At 45.4% G+C, this 17,014-nt stretch overlaps 1 protein-coding gene across 1 annotated transcript; it reads left to right on the top strand.

The window, feature by feature from the left end:
• The first annotated feature begins 2,634 nt into the window (after positions 1-2,634).
• Positions 2,635-16,130, top strand: LOC118509088 (proton-coupled amino acid transporter-like protein CG1139). Its single transcript, XM_036049222.1, has 8 exons — positions 2,635-3,827; positions 13,510-13,577; positions 13,675-14,073; positions 14,159-14,327; positions 14,418-14,609; positions 14,681-14,859; positions 14,923-15,098; positions 15,167-16,130. The coding sequence occupies exons 2-8, from the start codon at positions 13,519-13,521 to the stop codon at positions 15,418-15,420; spliced, it is 1,428 nt and encodes a 475-aa protein (XP_035905115.1). The 5' UTR covers positions 2,635-3,827; positions 13,510-13,518; the 3' UTR covers positions 15,421-16,130.
• The last annotated feature ends 884 nt before the right edge of the window (positions 16,131-17,014 follow it).

A 17,014-nucleotide genomic window follows, 5' to 3' on the forward strand; every position in this document is an offset into this window, starting at 1 on the left:
CTTAGCCGGATAAGGTGCCCCGGACTTGGTTCTATAATTCAAGCTTAGAATGTATGGAGCCAACTTTGAAGCGGATTTTGAAGCAAAAATATCTTCCTCTAAAATACCAATTAAAGACCTAACGACACTAACGCAAACTTGCTGCCAGATCCCTTTGCTTAAGGCTCTCTTCAAGCTCTCTGGCAAGTCAGCAGGTGGTCCTCAGCGTGTATGACCGAGCTGAAGACAATTGTACTCTATTGTCTCACAGACTACGAATGCATACACGTGCATTCCGAAGGCCGGGAAACGGACGGACGACTAAAACAAGCGTCAAGACCGTTCAACAACATCCGGCTGGAGAAATTGTAGCGCTGGCGACGTTACTGCTTGCTGCTTGAATTGAATCTGATTCCGGTAAAATGCGAAATTGCCCTTGCGTACATTAAACTAACGAGATAAAGGTATTCAAATCCGCAGCTGGAACTGTTGAGAGTACGTAGATCGAAGCTACACCATCAGCACTCAACGACTGTGCCGTCATCGTAAAGGACAAAGCTGGATGTCAAATCCATTTGTATACTGTCGCCTTCAAGGACTTTGTGCGCTGATTTAAAGTAAGACCTATGGACTGTGGTGGATGGAAACAACGAGTGGTGATCCTGTTAGCTTCCTCCGAAAAACAGATGCTCTATACGTTTAATCAAAAGCGGTGGAATTGATACGGTTCCAAGATTAGTGCACTTATCACCAATTGAAGGAAATACTTTCGTCTTCGGTATTCCGGACTGTGGTTCAGTTGGGCGCAATGGATATTGCAATGGAGGATATTTTTGGACTACGGTGGCGATCTTGTTTTCGGCAATTGGCTAACCACGTCCATTGTTACCTTATATTCGTAGTGTTCATTAAAATGAATACTTACCCATAATGCGTTGACGCTTTGGGTAAGAAGAAGTAGTCGCTTTCCGGTTCCTTTCTCAGCATTCATTTGGTGCACGTGATTCGGAACCGGTGCAATAACTTCCCTCCACGATATTAGTCGTAAAACGAAAATGTCACCTGCTGTCCACGCGCACCGGATATTAATTATCCTCCGCCAACTTCATGATGTCATGCTCGTCAAACGCCAATTGCCTCCATTGCCAACGCCAATGCGTGTAAGTACGCCCGACCGGAGTTGCGTGCTGGAGCAGACGGAAAATAAACCGGGGGACGGTGTGAGGATGGAACATGTAAAATGCAAATTCCAATCACGACATGGATTCGTCAAAGCGGGAGGCTTATTCCGTTTGTCGTTACCCTTGGCCTGCGTGCCTGCGAACTTCGGTCGACCAGCGGTGTCCTAGTCGGCTCAATTGTCTTTGATATTCGGATGTCCTCGGCAACGTTGGCGTAATATGCGTAACCTTCACCATCGGCACACAACATATTAAGAGCCTACTAATATCACAATCTCTCCTCTCTGTATTATTCAAGGACGGTGAAGATCATCAGCAGGCAGTCCTTGACGGTGAAGGAAGGCAAATTGAATGATTTGATCGTGAGATGATGATGGTTTCCGAAAAGACCGGTTCTTAGCCATCCCTTGAACTTAATTTCTCACACTCAATCTTCTTCAGATTACTTTTTTTAAGCCACAAGGACCACAGTCAGATGATCCAGGAGACAGATCAAGGGCTTGCAGGCACAATGGTGCGAGATGTATATGTGAAGGCTACATTAATCGGGTGGAGTGGTTTATTTTCTTTTGCATAACACTACGGATTAACTGTGGATGCTATTGTGCCGGTACAATGAGTTGTAACTGCAGTTCCATTGCAATGTCACCCATGTGTAAATAGGATGTTTTCTTGACTACTTACTGTGATAAAACATAGCAAGTATCTACGCACCATCACATGGCTTTGAAGTGCGTGATGTGCACGAATTACTCGAGCATTTATTGTTCTGATTGATCGTTCAAGTGTTTTTAACTAATAACAAACTATAACACTGGTCAGCTACAGTTCCGTCAGCGTCACTAACCTTTTCATTTGTTTCTGCTGCAAAACAACGCTCTCCCTGCACATGTCAAGTACGTACGGTTTTTACAATTGCTTACAATAGCTACTTGATGAACATGCGTCCCAACGGTCCACAGTAGGTCCGTATCTTATCACGATGAGTGGCGTCGAGAAATGGAGATGAAATGGAAAAATAACAACAAGAAAGCCAAGAAACAGAACATCGAACAACATTCTCGATGCCAAATTACCCTCGCCGGTTTCTGCTTCGAGATGTTTTTTTTATGATCGCCGGCATCGAAGGTTTCCTGCCGACTGGACGCTCTCACCAACATGGAATGCAATTTTCGCCCATACCAAATTTGCATCTTTTTCGCTAAATTTACAGTCCGTGCATGCTTTTTTATCTCAACCGACCGCGTTAGAGCCTTCAAGTGGCAGCGACCACTCGCGCTCTCTGTCTCACTCGCTAGCTTACTCTCAACGAGCCGAGCTTGCTGCTCACCGTCTCTTTTACGCTCTACCTGATCGTAGTCCAAGAGCAACACATTCGTAGTATTGGTACAGGTCGTATATGAGGTACCGCAGCAGCAGCAGCAGCAGCAGCAGAGGCAGCAGCATCAGCATCAACCGCGCGGTCTACTAGCATTCGCTGTTCGGACCTGGCGCGTTTTAGTTGATCGTCTTCCATCGCTCCGACCAGTCGTCGTCACCGTCACTGTCAGTCACCGCGTTAGTGCTCACAAGTCGTAGACCTCGACCAGTCCGCGCATCTAGCCCCGGTGCGTTTGCGTGTGTGCTTTTAGCAAACGCTATCAGAACCGTCCTTTTACGTGTGCAGCAAATATCGCATGTCATACAGTGAAGGCAAGCGAGATAGCCAGGTGACAACACAGCTTCCGATCGAGAACGCAAAACGTAGCTTGCTAAAAAGGATACAACAGCTAGCGGGCACCAATAAGACGGACGAAAAGTCGGAACGATTTTACCCAGTTGCTGTTGAGCGTAAGCTCGGTTCGGAGTGAATTAGCATCATCTTACCGTAATACCATTATCCGACGCTTACGAGAGCGAACGAATGCTCAACTCGACGGTGTAAACGGTTGGCGCTTCGTACCGATCGGCCACAGTGTATCCTGCACGAGGATCTATTTTCAGCCAGCTCGGGACAATTTTAAAGTGGTTGTGTTCGTTTTTGTTGTGTGAAGAGTCTTTTTTTTTGTTTGTGCCAACGGATCTGCTCTCAGCTCTCAGCATCTCAGTGCGTCAGTGTCAATGTCGGTGGCGATTCACCAGAGGACTATTTCTTGTCGCATGACCAACGCCACCAAAATCATCACCACCGGCAGCCTCTCGGCGGTACCAGTCACGCTTCGAACGTGACACTGCTCGTGAGCGCATTTCTAGCGCACGATTGTTTAAATCAAACATTTATTCCCTCGCGCTCGGGTGGAAGAGCGGAAGATACAAGCCGAGGAAGCAGCAGCAACAGCAACAAAAAGATACGCACCCGGGCCCCATCTAACAGGCGTCTAATATTTTTATGGGAAAAATATACGGGCAAAAAAGTAATTTAAAACATCCGCTACGGAAGCGTAAAGTCGTGCAGTGAAGTGTGGCGAATATTTTACCGAATGTGCGAGTGGTAGTGATAGCGATTTTACTACATAGTAGCAGCAGTAGCAGCAGCAGTCTCTTTTTAATTAGTACCTCAACTTTGCTTTGACACTCGACGACCGCCAAAATAGTTGAGGAGCCTCCAAGCGTGTTGGTCCAAGCACACACTCTCTCGACGCATTGTAACCATCAGAATAATCGAAGCGCAGCCAGGAAGACAACCAGGTAAGACGACCCCAGTCGACGAACACAGGAGTTGGAGCTTCTCTCCCGACCGCCAACACTGCCGACGTTGATCGAAATCCGCGCCCGTAGGTGTTGCTTGATGACAATCATGATGGTGATGATGTGTTGGTTGGTGAATTTCCAACGATAACAACAGCTGACACGAGCTGCTGTTTTGCGTGCGTGGATCAAGTGGATGATGTGGATGGCGGATGGATGCGTGTCATTTTATGTAAATGCAATCCAACTTCCGATACTAAAAAAACGGTATCGCTCGTTTGTGCGGTAATAGGCGAGCCGCAGAAAGCTATAACTTTAGAAATAGCTCAACAATATAAACACCACTTGTCAGCAGTGGCTGTTCTATCGCTCTAGTGCCGGTGGCTTTAAGTGATTTGATCCGGACAGCCCTTGCCTTCCCAAGCCACCCCTTCATGTGTTCCCGAGCCACCCGAGGGGATGGTTAAAAACCGCATCCGACAACCTAACGACAGTGACAAGTGAAGTGTCAAACATTGTTGATACAGCCACAATGATGGGCGATGGCAACTATCGATCTTAGATCTGGTCGCAGCTGATCGCTTCCTCGTGCAGTTGATAGTGATCTGTAGCTTGCAAACTATACGAGGGATACATTTCGAAGTTGATGCGTATCAGCTAACACATTTTAAAATTAGCAAACTTAACACTGAGGCTTTGCTAATATAAATCTGTGTTTGATCATGTTTACGCTCCTAGGCTAAAACTGCTACTCATTCGCGCATTGTGTGCAGAATGTCTTAAAAAATGGAACAAATATTGACCGAAGCACTTTGAGTGTGGTCGATTCGCGTGATAAATCATTCATGCTTCCACCGGTCGGTCATAAACAAACTGTTTTATTATGCTGCTACCATCAAACGAAAACGTTTCCGAAAATATTCCAACAGCGATCGTTCCCACCTTTCCTACCGGCACCCTTTTTGGGAAGTAATGTTATTTATAGACTATAAACCGCAAAAAAAACCTTTTCACCAGCGCCCTGCTGGCGGGCGAATGTGATAAACGCGTCCATCTCGTGTGCTTCACACCCCAACGTTTGACGCAAATGAGTGTGCAAGAATAACAAATCGGTTCGCCAAAAGAGAACCCGGTAAACCAACAACGAGTTGGCATTGCTTTGAACGGAATCGCACGGACGGTATGGACCGTGCGGTAGACGGAAGACGGTTGCTGAAAGATCAGCTCGGGATATCTGACCAAAACAGCACCAAAAACAAGCAAAAACAAGCCCCGCTCGTGCTTCAATGCCACCCTCCGAAGGGGATGGAATGTTTCCCAATCTGTTTACCGCCCGGCTCCAAACATTCATCCTCCCCCGATCCCGTGTGTGTCGTGCGTGTTTGCGTTGACAGTTAGGAGGAGACCTTGCCGGGCGTGATCGCAATGCAAATATGGCAGCGCACTGCTTTGAGCGCCGAAAGCTTTCGCACCAAGATCGAGGTCGGTCGCACGACACGGGAATCCCCTATCAAGCCCGAATGTCCCGACGACGAAGTGGGGACACGCGTGATTTGGATCGCCAACAACACGCCCCGATAGCCTCGCGATCGGTAGCGACCGACAATGGCGCACCGTCAAAGGTGGCCGAGATCACGCGAAGCTTGGGCACGAAACCGGTGGTCACATTTTGGTAATTGTGATTATAATTAAATCTTTACACGCTCACACACACACACGCGGTGTTAGGGTAGCACAGAATAAAAGAAGCGCGTGCCAGGGTATATAACAGATTCCTTTCGTATAAAAGACACCACCAAACTATTATTGGGCAAAGTTCCACCGTGTGTGAGTTTGCGGTTTGCCGACCACGAAAAATAAAGCAAACTCGTCGAGTTCTTCGGGAGTGCTTTACGACGGTGAAAAAGAGACATGTGTTTGGGTGTATGATTGATGGCTTGGTCGACAATGGCTTGGTAGGAAAGATAGACATACGGTGACTATGAATTTCTTTCTTGGAACAAAGCCTCGCGCCATGTGTACAGATACTTCAAGGATAATCGAAACTTGTGTGGACTGAAGGAGTATGGTGTTTGATATGAGTGACCCTATGAAAACCGCTCCAGTTCTGATATTTAGAGTGGTCAAGGTAACTACATCTTGATAGCCGAATTTCATTCTTCAAGCCTGCTGCCTGTTGTTGCAGTAGCTAATGATCACTCTTGATCGTATACTGGATCAGTGCTGGAGCCATGCCTCCGGTTCTAACACCCAAGCCCACTGGTGTCAGTCACATGAATCTAACTCCCGCTTACCGAGCCCACCTTGCGTTCATTTCTAATCTCGTCTGCAACCCCAGGCGGAAATACCCCCAAAGTAAACCCGTTTCCACTGCAGTAACTCGAGCAAAGTTACGCCTCGATACGCCTATGATCCGGGAATTACCGGAGCAAGGTCAAACCAGCTATCCTAGGCTATCGGTCGGGCACCCGGGTATGGCAAGCTTCCCACCACTGCCAGTGCCCTTTAAGCAACGCCGTGAGCCAACGCTAACAAAGCTAACCACGCGACTGATGCCGTTGAAGTGAGACAATCCTAAAGATAGTGTGCCAAACGGTGTCAAGCGATCGTGGTGGATTATCGTTGGTTTTTGTCTTTTTTTTATTTTTTTGTTCTAGTCGAGAAGAAAGTGTGTGTACATTTTATTGTTTGAGATTTGTTTTCGGCATCCATTTGCGTCAAATATGTGGGACGGAAAATCAGTTACTCGGGAACAATTTCCCGTAACTGAGATGACGTCTTTGGTGGACAGTTAAACAGCGTCCAACGAGACATAAAGCCATGTCGGACCGGGTACTGAGCTCGTAAAATACCCGCCTGATGGTTGCTTTCATCATAAGCCCGACGAACTAGTACGGTTTAATGGACGTCAGTGCAATTTATCGTTCTTTTCACTTTTGGTATTATTTTTAAAGAAAACAAAAAGCTTCCCAAAGTAATAAAAATTACCAACAAATAAAACATGTAATATCATGCTCCTGTAGCCTTTTGTGACCCGTCACCGGAATGGAGGAATATTGTAAGCTTCCATTAAAGTCCCACACCTTTGCTGATACTACACAATGCAGCACCGAATTCTGAACGATCCTTTTTTGTGTTGATCTTTCGTTTTGGCTTATCGCTACGAAATGAAAGTCTCCGAAAACTTACCTTCTCTGCATATACACCGCCGCATGGCTTAAAGCAGCGATCGCCATAATAATTGGCGGGTCGTTTTTCTGTTTTGTTTAACCCGTAAACCCGCTTCGACCGTTCGTATGGTTGATCATGCTGCAAAACAGCTTATTAGCGTTAATTTCGTCCCGCCTCGGCACGCCTTCCTCCTTTTGTCAATAAACCAGAATCGCCCATTCCGATCGCACACGGTTGCGATCAATGAACGGTGGGCAAATTCGTGTGTGGATGGACGCCCGTCGTCATCATGCTCTTTGGGGTTTGTATCCAACGGCCGCTAAGAGGTTAACCAGTTTCAAGGGATTCCCAGATATCTTGATTCTTGAAGGGATTTTCCCTGCGACTTGTGTCCTGTCTTGATGTTTTAGCAATAATGGCACATTTTATTATTTTCATAAAGTTGCCCATTTTATGTACCTGGCAGCAAAACAACTATAAACGTGATCTGCTACCTTTCTCAGCAAAAATCATGAACGGTCACATTTTATTTTTCTCCATTGTTTCAAGATAACACCCCACTTCTGAAGCAGTCCTCCACCGGTGGTCAACAACAACAAATCGCTAAAGGTCTCTTTTTATGGACCTTGCAGTAGATGAGTGTTTTGTTTTCAAAGATCACTTCGAGTGGTTCGCTTCATCCAGGAAGTGGAAGCATCACACCAATACCGTCGGGTGTCTGGAGACGTCTTACCAAACTGGTCGGCCGGTTAACCTTGGCAGATTTGAAAAAACATTCTCCTTCGAACCGGGCGTGCTCTTCAGATAGCATGCAAGCGAACACTGAACGTGATGCTAATACTTCTTGAGGATGGGGCTAACCTTCACCAAACACCAACGCGATAAAGCACAGACAGAAGAACCGTGCCGAAGACAAGCCAAGCGATTCTGGCTTGTGATAGCTTTAACCACACAGACAGAAGTCCATCAATCAGCTTCGGACTCATGGAAGTAGCCGCATGCCAGAGGAGACTCAGTTTAGCAAACAAATTAAGTGCACGTGAAGACAACTGTATGTAGCAATGGAAAAGAAATTGGAGCTAGTTTTTTGGGAAGAAGAACAAGTTTATCAACTCTGTTAATTGTTACTAAACTTTTAGTTTACCAAAGCTATGTAATCTCCTTCAATTGTCTTTTTTAATTCAATTACACATTTTTCGCAATGTGATATGCACATGATCGCCTGATTTTACACACAATTGTCTAAATTTTTTCATTCCACTCCGTAATGCCGTTCATCCTTCAGCTATCTCGCTGATAGCTTCATAATTTCTTACCCTCATTTTTCAACACAACACCCGCAGGTGGCGCGTGAAAGATGCCAATTTTGCGCGCTGATATCTTGATCCACCGACTGCCACAGTTCCACGCCCGTTTCCCCCCTCGCTTGCACCCAATGACGATGGTACGATCGTACGATGCACTTCTTCAGTTTATGCACGTCGTATAAAGTGAGGCAAAAACTGTCGGCGAATCTCACCCGGTCGATGTCAATTTTTTCCCACATATAACCACACAATCCCGCAGTGTCCACGGGTTTCCACCTCACGATGGGATTCCCATCAACCGGGCTGGCCCGTCAAAATGGACAACGATAACTGCGACGCAAAAGGCAAAACGCTAGAGACTCCAATCACATCCTTCCACATTACCTTCCTTACACTCCTGAAGACGCAACAAAAAGGACGACCTGAAAGAAGATAAAGAAAAAAGGCGCTCATATGAATCGTACATTTTGTTTTGGCTTTTCTTAAGCCATGCAACATTCGTCGTTCGTTTGCGCCATTCACAAAGCCAAATTCGTGCCTTCGTTTATTATTTGCCAAACAAGTTGGATTTTATTGGCGTGTTTTTTTGGTGGGACTAAATTTTCAGGGCATGGATTTGAAAGCTCGGATTAATTTATTACCGCAGCGTTGGTTTGTGCAAGCAACGGTTGTTGATTGGAAACGGAGTAAATCTCTAGATCTGTTAGGAAATGAAGGTCTATAAATGACTTTGCTTAGTTTGAAAATAGTTCGAAAAACTTCCAAAAGAAAATCTTATCACAAGTTTTACCCACGAACAATATGTCCATTGCACTTTATTTTCTGTTATTTGGCATATAATGACAAATTCCTCTGTTAACAGCTCGCCCTGAAGCTATCACAAAATTATCCGCAAAAACACACCCCGGTCAGTAGCTGCCGAACATCATCGACACCGGTTGCGCGTATAGCTTAGCTGATGATCAACTGCAGGTGCCGTTTCAATTTGCTCACGATCGCGATCGTTTCGATCCGGTTTGAGCTGGTTTTCAAAGTTGGCTCGTTTCGTGAATATTTATGAGCTCCCCTCCGTCCAACCCTACACTTCTTCAGCGCTTGGACCGCTCGCCAAACAATTTCGGCAAACGATTGATCAGATCAGCCAAGGGGTGTTTTGCCCGGTTGACGTGCGGTGGGGAGGCTTATTTTGTTTTGGCCGGCGAAAGTAATGGCGCAGCAAATGGTATTTCCCCGGTTTTTGTGTGCGTAAATGAATGATTTGAATAGGAAACTGTGTTGACATTCGCGCGTTTCTTACATAAAACACAGCCATTGTATTGATTCTTAAAGTCTCACCTATTTGTCTGCTAATGTAGACAGCTAAAACACTGCCCACACAAACAAGCACGCAGAATCTGGTGCACTTCTGTTTCTCTTTCTGTGCTCTCTCGCTTTGCCGGATCTGCGTATGCTAATTAGTGACCGTATTCGTATCGAGCCTGCACAGTGGCCGGTGGACGCACTGTGCAGGCCTTGAGCCTGATTTGAGATGATTATTAGTCATGAACCAGCTCATGCTGATGCCCGATGCCAAAAGAAAGGGAGCACTGTAGAGACCGACCGGAGGCGCAAAGTCCGGAGGTGGTACAAATTCGGTGCAAAAAAGGCGGCAGGCATATAACGCAACACACGAAATTGGTACCGAGAGCGGATGGCGTTCCCAGCCAGCATGGTCCGTCCAACGAAGGTGTTGATGGCAGCGCAATAAGCCCGTACCGGCCGTTGCTACATTGTCGCTGTTTTGCGGTCATGACTTTTCGCACACTTTATATCACACTATTTGCTGTGGTAAAGGTATGTCCAAAAATTTGCAACAGACTAGCGGTGACCTTCGACAGATTTGCGATAGGTGAAAGTTGTTTTTATCCTACACAAGTTAGCTGGTGGTTTGGGGTTTTTCAAAGTATTTACTCATCGTGGGAAAAAAATCAATTGAAGTGTTTTTATAAAACGTTTGTTCGCATTTTTAAAAAATCCTAACCGAGTGGTACAATAAACAGAGAAAACAACGGATTAGCTATCTTTCCCGCAAGCTACAGTAGCAGTAGCTCACACATCGTTTCTGCAAACTATTTACACACCTTTGTTTGCGTTGATGTGCTATGATACGATATGCGCAGCGTATGTCTTTATCACGTTCAACAAACCATCGCCGACCGTCCGGGAGCAATCCAGCGTCAAGTGTCCCGGTGTAAACAATTGGTTCAAGTTACCGTTTCGGGAATGACGGGCCCAATAAAAACCGGCCACGCCAAGTGCAATTGCAACATCGCACGATTGCACCACCATTCGTATGCGAAAGCGCCACACATATGCATAGTGAAGCAATTTTTATTCATGCCTGTGCAAAACAAAAAAAGCGACGAGCCTACACATTCGAAGATAATTGAAATTTGCATCCTGCATTTGCTGCAAACCACTCGCTTGTTTGCATGACAAAACGTTTGTCCTCTTACGTGTGAGTGCAATGCTCCATCTCAATCACGACCCTGTTTTTCATGGTCCCCTAATGTCAATGTCACCGCGGCAACAAGAGCAAACAAATGTCGAGCGATCGCTGCATTAGTTTTCCGCCATTAGATTGCAGTAATTAAGCAAAGCGAACGTTCTTCCTCGCCTGCTTTAAATGGGGCCGTCGCGTGTTACAAACGGCCGGCCACATGTGCCGTTTGCGTTGCGTGGTATGTGCAATCCTGTCTCGGCTTGAATCAGCTGCTCTCATCCGCCCCATCGGACCAGTGGAATGCATAATGAAGCGCAGTAGTGCACTTGCGCGTGATTATTCAATTGTTTAGCCAGCGAAAGCCCATGTGCCGCACGGTGTCATCGACGAGCGTCCCCAAGCGTCCCAGCGTCTTGCTGTCTGGTGGGCTGATGGTGGGAGGCCATCACGCTCGAGCGCCTTGATTGAAGAAAGCCCCCCGTGCTGATAACCGACGATAATGACAGGATGCATCGGTAGAATTATGAGCGATCAGTGCAATTGAATTAGAAGCCGGGGAACCAGCGCCTGCCCTGGTTCTGGGTTGTCGAAGGTCGGCTAAACGGATAAAACAGATTTCCTGCTCGGTGAGCATTCGGTCGCCACGTGCGCCTCGCTCTCGATCGTGATCGGTTTTTCCGTCACACGGTAGCGAATGGAGTGGGCCTGCTTCTATCATAATCATCGCAGTTGAATTGTTCCGCAAGGGCTGGAACCTGTTCCTAGCTGGTAACCGCTTCCTTTAGACGTACCCTTTTTTGAAACAAATTTAAAAAAACCACTCGAACCTGTCTAGGCTGGTGCAGTTCGCACCCTGATGTCCTGCGCGGATTATGGGCCGTTCTAACACAATGTTTGGTGGAAATCTTTTTGAACCGGTTCTATGCCGGCTTGCTGATCCGGATTCCGTCCAAGTGGACTAGACGGTCAGGCAGGGTGGTTTGTTGCTATAAATCATTTATTGTGTCGATTTCTATGCCACCACCCAGGCCCGGTTGACCTTCAGCCGGGGCAACGTGTCTAAACGAGTCGAACTGCTGTTTAAGCCAGGCAAAGATATACACAAACACACCAGAACACAGACGGAGAGCATTGTTATTATTTTGTGATTTTTTTATGGCTCTTAGCTATCGATAATGCTATTGACCTACGCAGCATCCGTTCGAAAACAAAACCTTCAACGATGGTCACCTGTGATGATGCTGATGGTGTTGATAACAAAGCGTAAAATGACATTCGTGCCATTCATTGATTGGAGTACACAAAAGAGAGGGTGAATAGATTAAACACGACAGCGAACACGAATTCACCCTCTGTTTGGTCACTGGATGTTTTGGTGATAACATCCATCACACAGAAGAGCTTACGGTGTGAAGCGAATAATTTAAAATGAGACGGAATACCGGGTTTTTGTATTTAAGTTGAGAAATTGAGTCAAGTAAAGTTGACTTTAACTTAATATTTGTTCATTGGAACTATAGTATAAAGGTTTAATCCATTTTTGCAAGTTCTTGTTTATGATAAACAAATGTTTAAAATTATAAAAAGATGTTGACAATATGGCTTCTAGCCGTCAAAATTAATAATAAATAAATAAAATATAAAATGGTTTTTTCAATTCTGCTATTATAAACTGGAAAAAATCTTAAGAATTATTCGTCTCAGCTGTGGTCTGTTGATGACCCTTAATGCTATCAACATTTTAGGAAAGCAAATCACGAATGTCGCGGGGATCTCCAGAGGTACCTGGGGGCCTTGAGCGCAGCGCTAGTCGCCCTGTCCTTTCGGTAGTATCCAACGGACTACAGAAAGCTCAAGCGCTTCTTCACTCAAAATACTTGTTGCAACGGATGAAGCCGTCGAATTGTAAACAACATTCTCAGTACTCAAATCCATAAATACAGCCTGTGTAACATGGACCCTGATCAAAACTGAGAACATCCTCCTAGCCGTTCGTTCGATAGGAAGATGTGCAGAAGGATCTTTGGTTTCGTTTGTGTGGCAGGAGATTAGAGGAGTCGTTACGATGACGATCTCTACGAACTTTACGATGGTCTCGTCATGATGCAGCGAGTGGCACAGGACAACTCTGTCCGTAAAGTCCTTTTAGGCCACATGGTCACAGGGTCGGAAGAGTCGTAGTAAGCCCAAATTGAGATGGAGTGATAGCGTTGATGCGTCCTCCAGGACGGCCGGTATAATGAATTGGTAGACGACGGCGATAGACTTTGAGCGCTAAGAAGGGTTGATGAAGGTTTCTACGAACTAAAAAACACTTAGAGCCGTTTTTAGTGGATTTTAAGTAAATATTAAATATTTTGTGTTGACAATGCACATGTTTCAACCGATAGATACTTCAAAATACGCTTGAAATAATATTTGCTACTCTTTCCAAAAAGAGGGCGGGATGAGATCGCATAGGACGCACAGTATTTGCCGAACACAGTAGTAAATTGGAAGCGTCATACTTCATACCGAATTCGTCAGAGTTTGTTTTTGCTTTTAGTACGAAAACACGACGCTTATATTTGTGTAAAATTTTGTTTAAAATCCACCTATTTACCTGCGCAATTCATCAGCATTCCTCATTCATTAGCTCGAACCCGACCGGTAATAAGCGATAATCAGCCAGTCCGCAGCCCATGCTAATTAGTTTCTGCTCTTGTTGCTTTATTTTTTGCAGCCTTTCACAATGACGGTTGATAAAGGCCACACCAACACCGCGTTCGTCGGAGACGAGGCAATCAATGGGTAAGTTGTTGCACAATCGGTCAAAGGTGACCCTGCGCCCACTCCTGACGCGGGTTACTAAAATGCGCTCCATTGTTCTTTGTGGACCCAATTGCAGCAAGAAACCACCGCAGGCGAAGACTATCGATCCCAACATGTACACCTTGGAGATACAGGAGAAGAAACCAGGACTAGAGGCGGAGTACGATCCGTTCCAGCATCGACACGTTGAGCATCCGACGACAAACAATGAGACACTGATTCATCTTCTCAAAGGATCACTCGGAACAGGCATTCTGGCCATGCCGAACGCTTTCCATCATGCCGGTTGGACGGTGGGTGTCATCGGTACGCTGCTGATTGGATTGCTCTGTACCTACTGCATACACCTGCTGATCAAAGCGGAGTATGAGCTGTGCAAGCGGAAACGAGTACCGAGCCTGAACTATCCGGCCGTCACCCAGACTGCACTTCTCGAGGGACCGGAAGCGCTTAAACCTCTTTCCAAAGTTATAATGTAAGTTGTTGTTGGACTTCGCTGTAGAGGTGTTAACCATAAATTCTAATATCTTTTTCTTTTCTCTCACCCATCTGTATTACAGTCACGTAGTAAACGTGTTTCTGCTCATCTACCAGCTCGGTACCTGCTGCGTGTACGTCGTGTTTGTGTCCTCCAACATTAAGGCCATCGCCGACTACTACACCGAAACAGACACCGATGTGCGGCTGTACATGCTGATCATTCTTCTGCCACTGATCCTGATCAACTGGGTCCGTAATCCCGTCCAAGCGCTACCCTCGTTTTCTTTGTACCGAAAGCCATACTAATTCCTTCGCCCGCTTGTGTCTCCCATTGTGTAGGTGCGGAATCTGAAATTTTTGGCACCATTCTCGACGATCGCTAATTTTGTCACGCTCGTCTCGTTCGGCATCATCCTGTACTACATCTTCCGCGAACCCATCTCGTTCGAGGCACGCGAAAAGGTCGGCACGATGAGCGGTTTCGCGCTCTTCTTCGGCACAGTTCTGTTCGCGTTGGAAGCTATCGGAGTGGTGAGTATGCTGCACTGTGCAGTACCACGATATGGTGGACGAGCAATTGACACATTCCTTACCACTTCCAGATCCTGCCGCTGGAGAATGAGATGAAATCGCCGAAAAAGTTCGGTGGCAACTTCGGTGTGCTAAACAAAGCCATGATCCTGATCGTCACGCTGTACGTCGGTATGGGCTTTTTCGGATACCTGAACTACGGCTCTGCCATTAAGGGATCGATTACGCTCAATCTGCCAGAAGATGAAATGTAAGTAGCTTGAGCCGAACGTACGATCGAGCACGCGATCGCTCACTTGGTTTCGTCTTACAGCTTGGCGCAATGCGTTAAGGGAATGTTAGCCTTTGCCATCTACATCACCCACGGACTGGCGTGTTACGTAGCGATTGACATCACCTGGAACGACTACCTGAAGAAAAATCTGGGTGACTCTCCGCGAAGCGTCTTCTACGAGTACATCGCACGAACGGTGCTAGTGTTAATCACATGTACGTACTAAGAGAGTTTAGCTCTATGAAAGATTTACTTATCGAATGCCTTCCTCTGATGCTTACAGTCCTGCTGGCCGTGGCCATTCCCAATCTGGAGCTCTTCATCTCGCTGTTCGGAGCACTCTGTCTTTCTGCCCTGGGCATCGCCTTCCCGGCACTGATTCAAACCTGCACCTACTGGCATCAACGGAAGGGCATGGCCAAGGTTTGGATGGTCGCGAAGAACAGCGTTATCGGTGTGGTGGCCGTGCTGGGACTAGTGATCGGTACCTCGACCAGCATGATCGAAATTATTCACACCTTCGGTCACGACGATTGAGGCGAGTGCGGCTGTGTGCGCTAGCAATCAACGAGCAGCGAAAATCAACATCCGCCACCAACATGAAGTATTGATTCGCCATCTTTTCACTCCATCATTTACAAATAAGTATTATTCGACGCGTAAACAGCGCACCTGGCGACAGAGAGAAAGTGCACTTTGCAGAGGGTCGGAGGGGGAGGGGATGGGGAACGTGAGTGTCCGAATGTGTGTGTATGTTTGGGGAGGGGGGCGTGTGCTTCTAAGAGAGAGAGATAGAGATAGAGAATGACAGAGTCAGACGTTTGTGAGGGAAGAGGAGAAAACATGATTGTAAAAGCCATAACCATTCCTATGAGAAATGCGTTGAGAAGTGCAAGCCTTAGGTGCAGCTGTCGAACTACTACCGTGCTGCTCCTGATCTCCTGATCATGATGTGACAGGCGGTGGCTACCGAATTGGCGGGGTCCATTTGCCGTCAGTTGTTCGATCATTTCTGTCATATGTGCTTTTGTTTTAAGGTGTTCTTGCACATTCACTTGATGTTCCCTATGATCGCAACGATCGATAACTGTGAGTTGGTGGATTACGCACAGGAAGCCCACCAGGACGAACGTATGTATTTGTAAGACTAGCTAAGCTAAGAGGAATGATCAACCGGTAATTTGAAAAGTTGTGTACATAGTGTAAGTGAAACTGCAATAAACTCGTATTTTAATGAAACAAGATAACACATCCGTGGTTAGAGGTTGGTTTATTTACCACTCATCAGAATGTTTCCTTGTCGATAGTATCTTATATGAGAAGAATATAAAAAACTCCTTTCGTCATTTCATTCTTTAGATATGCGAAACAAGTAATCAGCAAAAGTTTATAGTTGAATAATTTCATTCTAACATTAAATTTATTGTAGCTTAAAAAATATCACAATTTTTTTTCGGATTCCAAAGCTCAGTAAGGATGATACAATATGCTTTGGTTTGCATAATCTTTTTTAAAGTAAATGGTTTTTTGAAACTTTCTTCGCGTTTTATACAACTTCGAAGCATATCTTTAATATCAACTGAAAGTAAATAAAACACAGCAAAAACTTTGATTTTCAATCACTTGATTTCCAAATTCAATACTGAAGTCTTGTTTCATTCAACATTTTGTCATAAAAGCATTAGGAATAAGGCAATAAATCAAAAAAATGTTTTACAAAAATTGATAAATAAATACAATTCTTCTATCTTCTTTCAACCAAAGGAACAATTTTTGTGTGCGTTTGAAAGGGTTGCTTTAGGACTACATGAATAAAAAGGAGGATGCTTTCAGTTGATTCAGCGGCTGGATAACCTAACCTTCAACTCGAAACACGTCAAGCATGTCTTCCAACATCTTCTTTCGATGAAGTAAAATATTACAAGTATAAAGAAAATAAAAAATAAGAGAAAATTAAGGTAACGATGCCAATTAGGGCTATCCAAAAAATCTCTTGAAGTTGTAGACCTAAAGAAGGGAAAAAGTTGACTTGGATTATGTACATGTATCGGACTAAATTATCTAAATGTTCCGTCACCTGATATCTTCATTTTATATAATACTTACTTACTTAATTATCAGGTGCTACATA

This window comes from Anopheles stephensi, chromosome 3 (genome assembly GCF_013141755.1).
Source record: "Anopheles stephensi strain Indian chromosome 3, UCI_ANSTEP_V1.0, whole genome shotgun sequence".
NCBI lineage: Eukaryota > Metazoa > Arthropoda > Insecta > Diptera > Culicidae > Anopheles > Anopheles stephensi.

Excerpts from the sequence above, each read along its gene's own strand:
- LOC118509088 (XM_036049222.1), top strand. The coding sequence starts at position 13,519 with ATGACGGTTGATAAAGGCCACACCAACACCGCGTTCGTCGGAGACGAG. Across the intron at positions 14,610-14,680 it reads CGTTGGAAGCTATCGGAGTG|ATCCTGCCGCTGGAGAATGA; the intron begins GTGAGTATGCTG and ends TACCACTTCCAG. Across the intron at positions 14,860-14,922 it reads AATCTGCCAGAAGATGAAAT|CTTGGCGCAATGCGTTAAGG; the intron begins GTAAGTAGCTTG and ends TTCGTCTTACAG.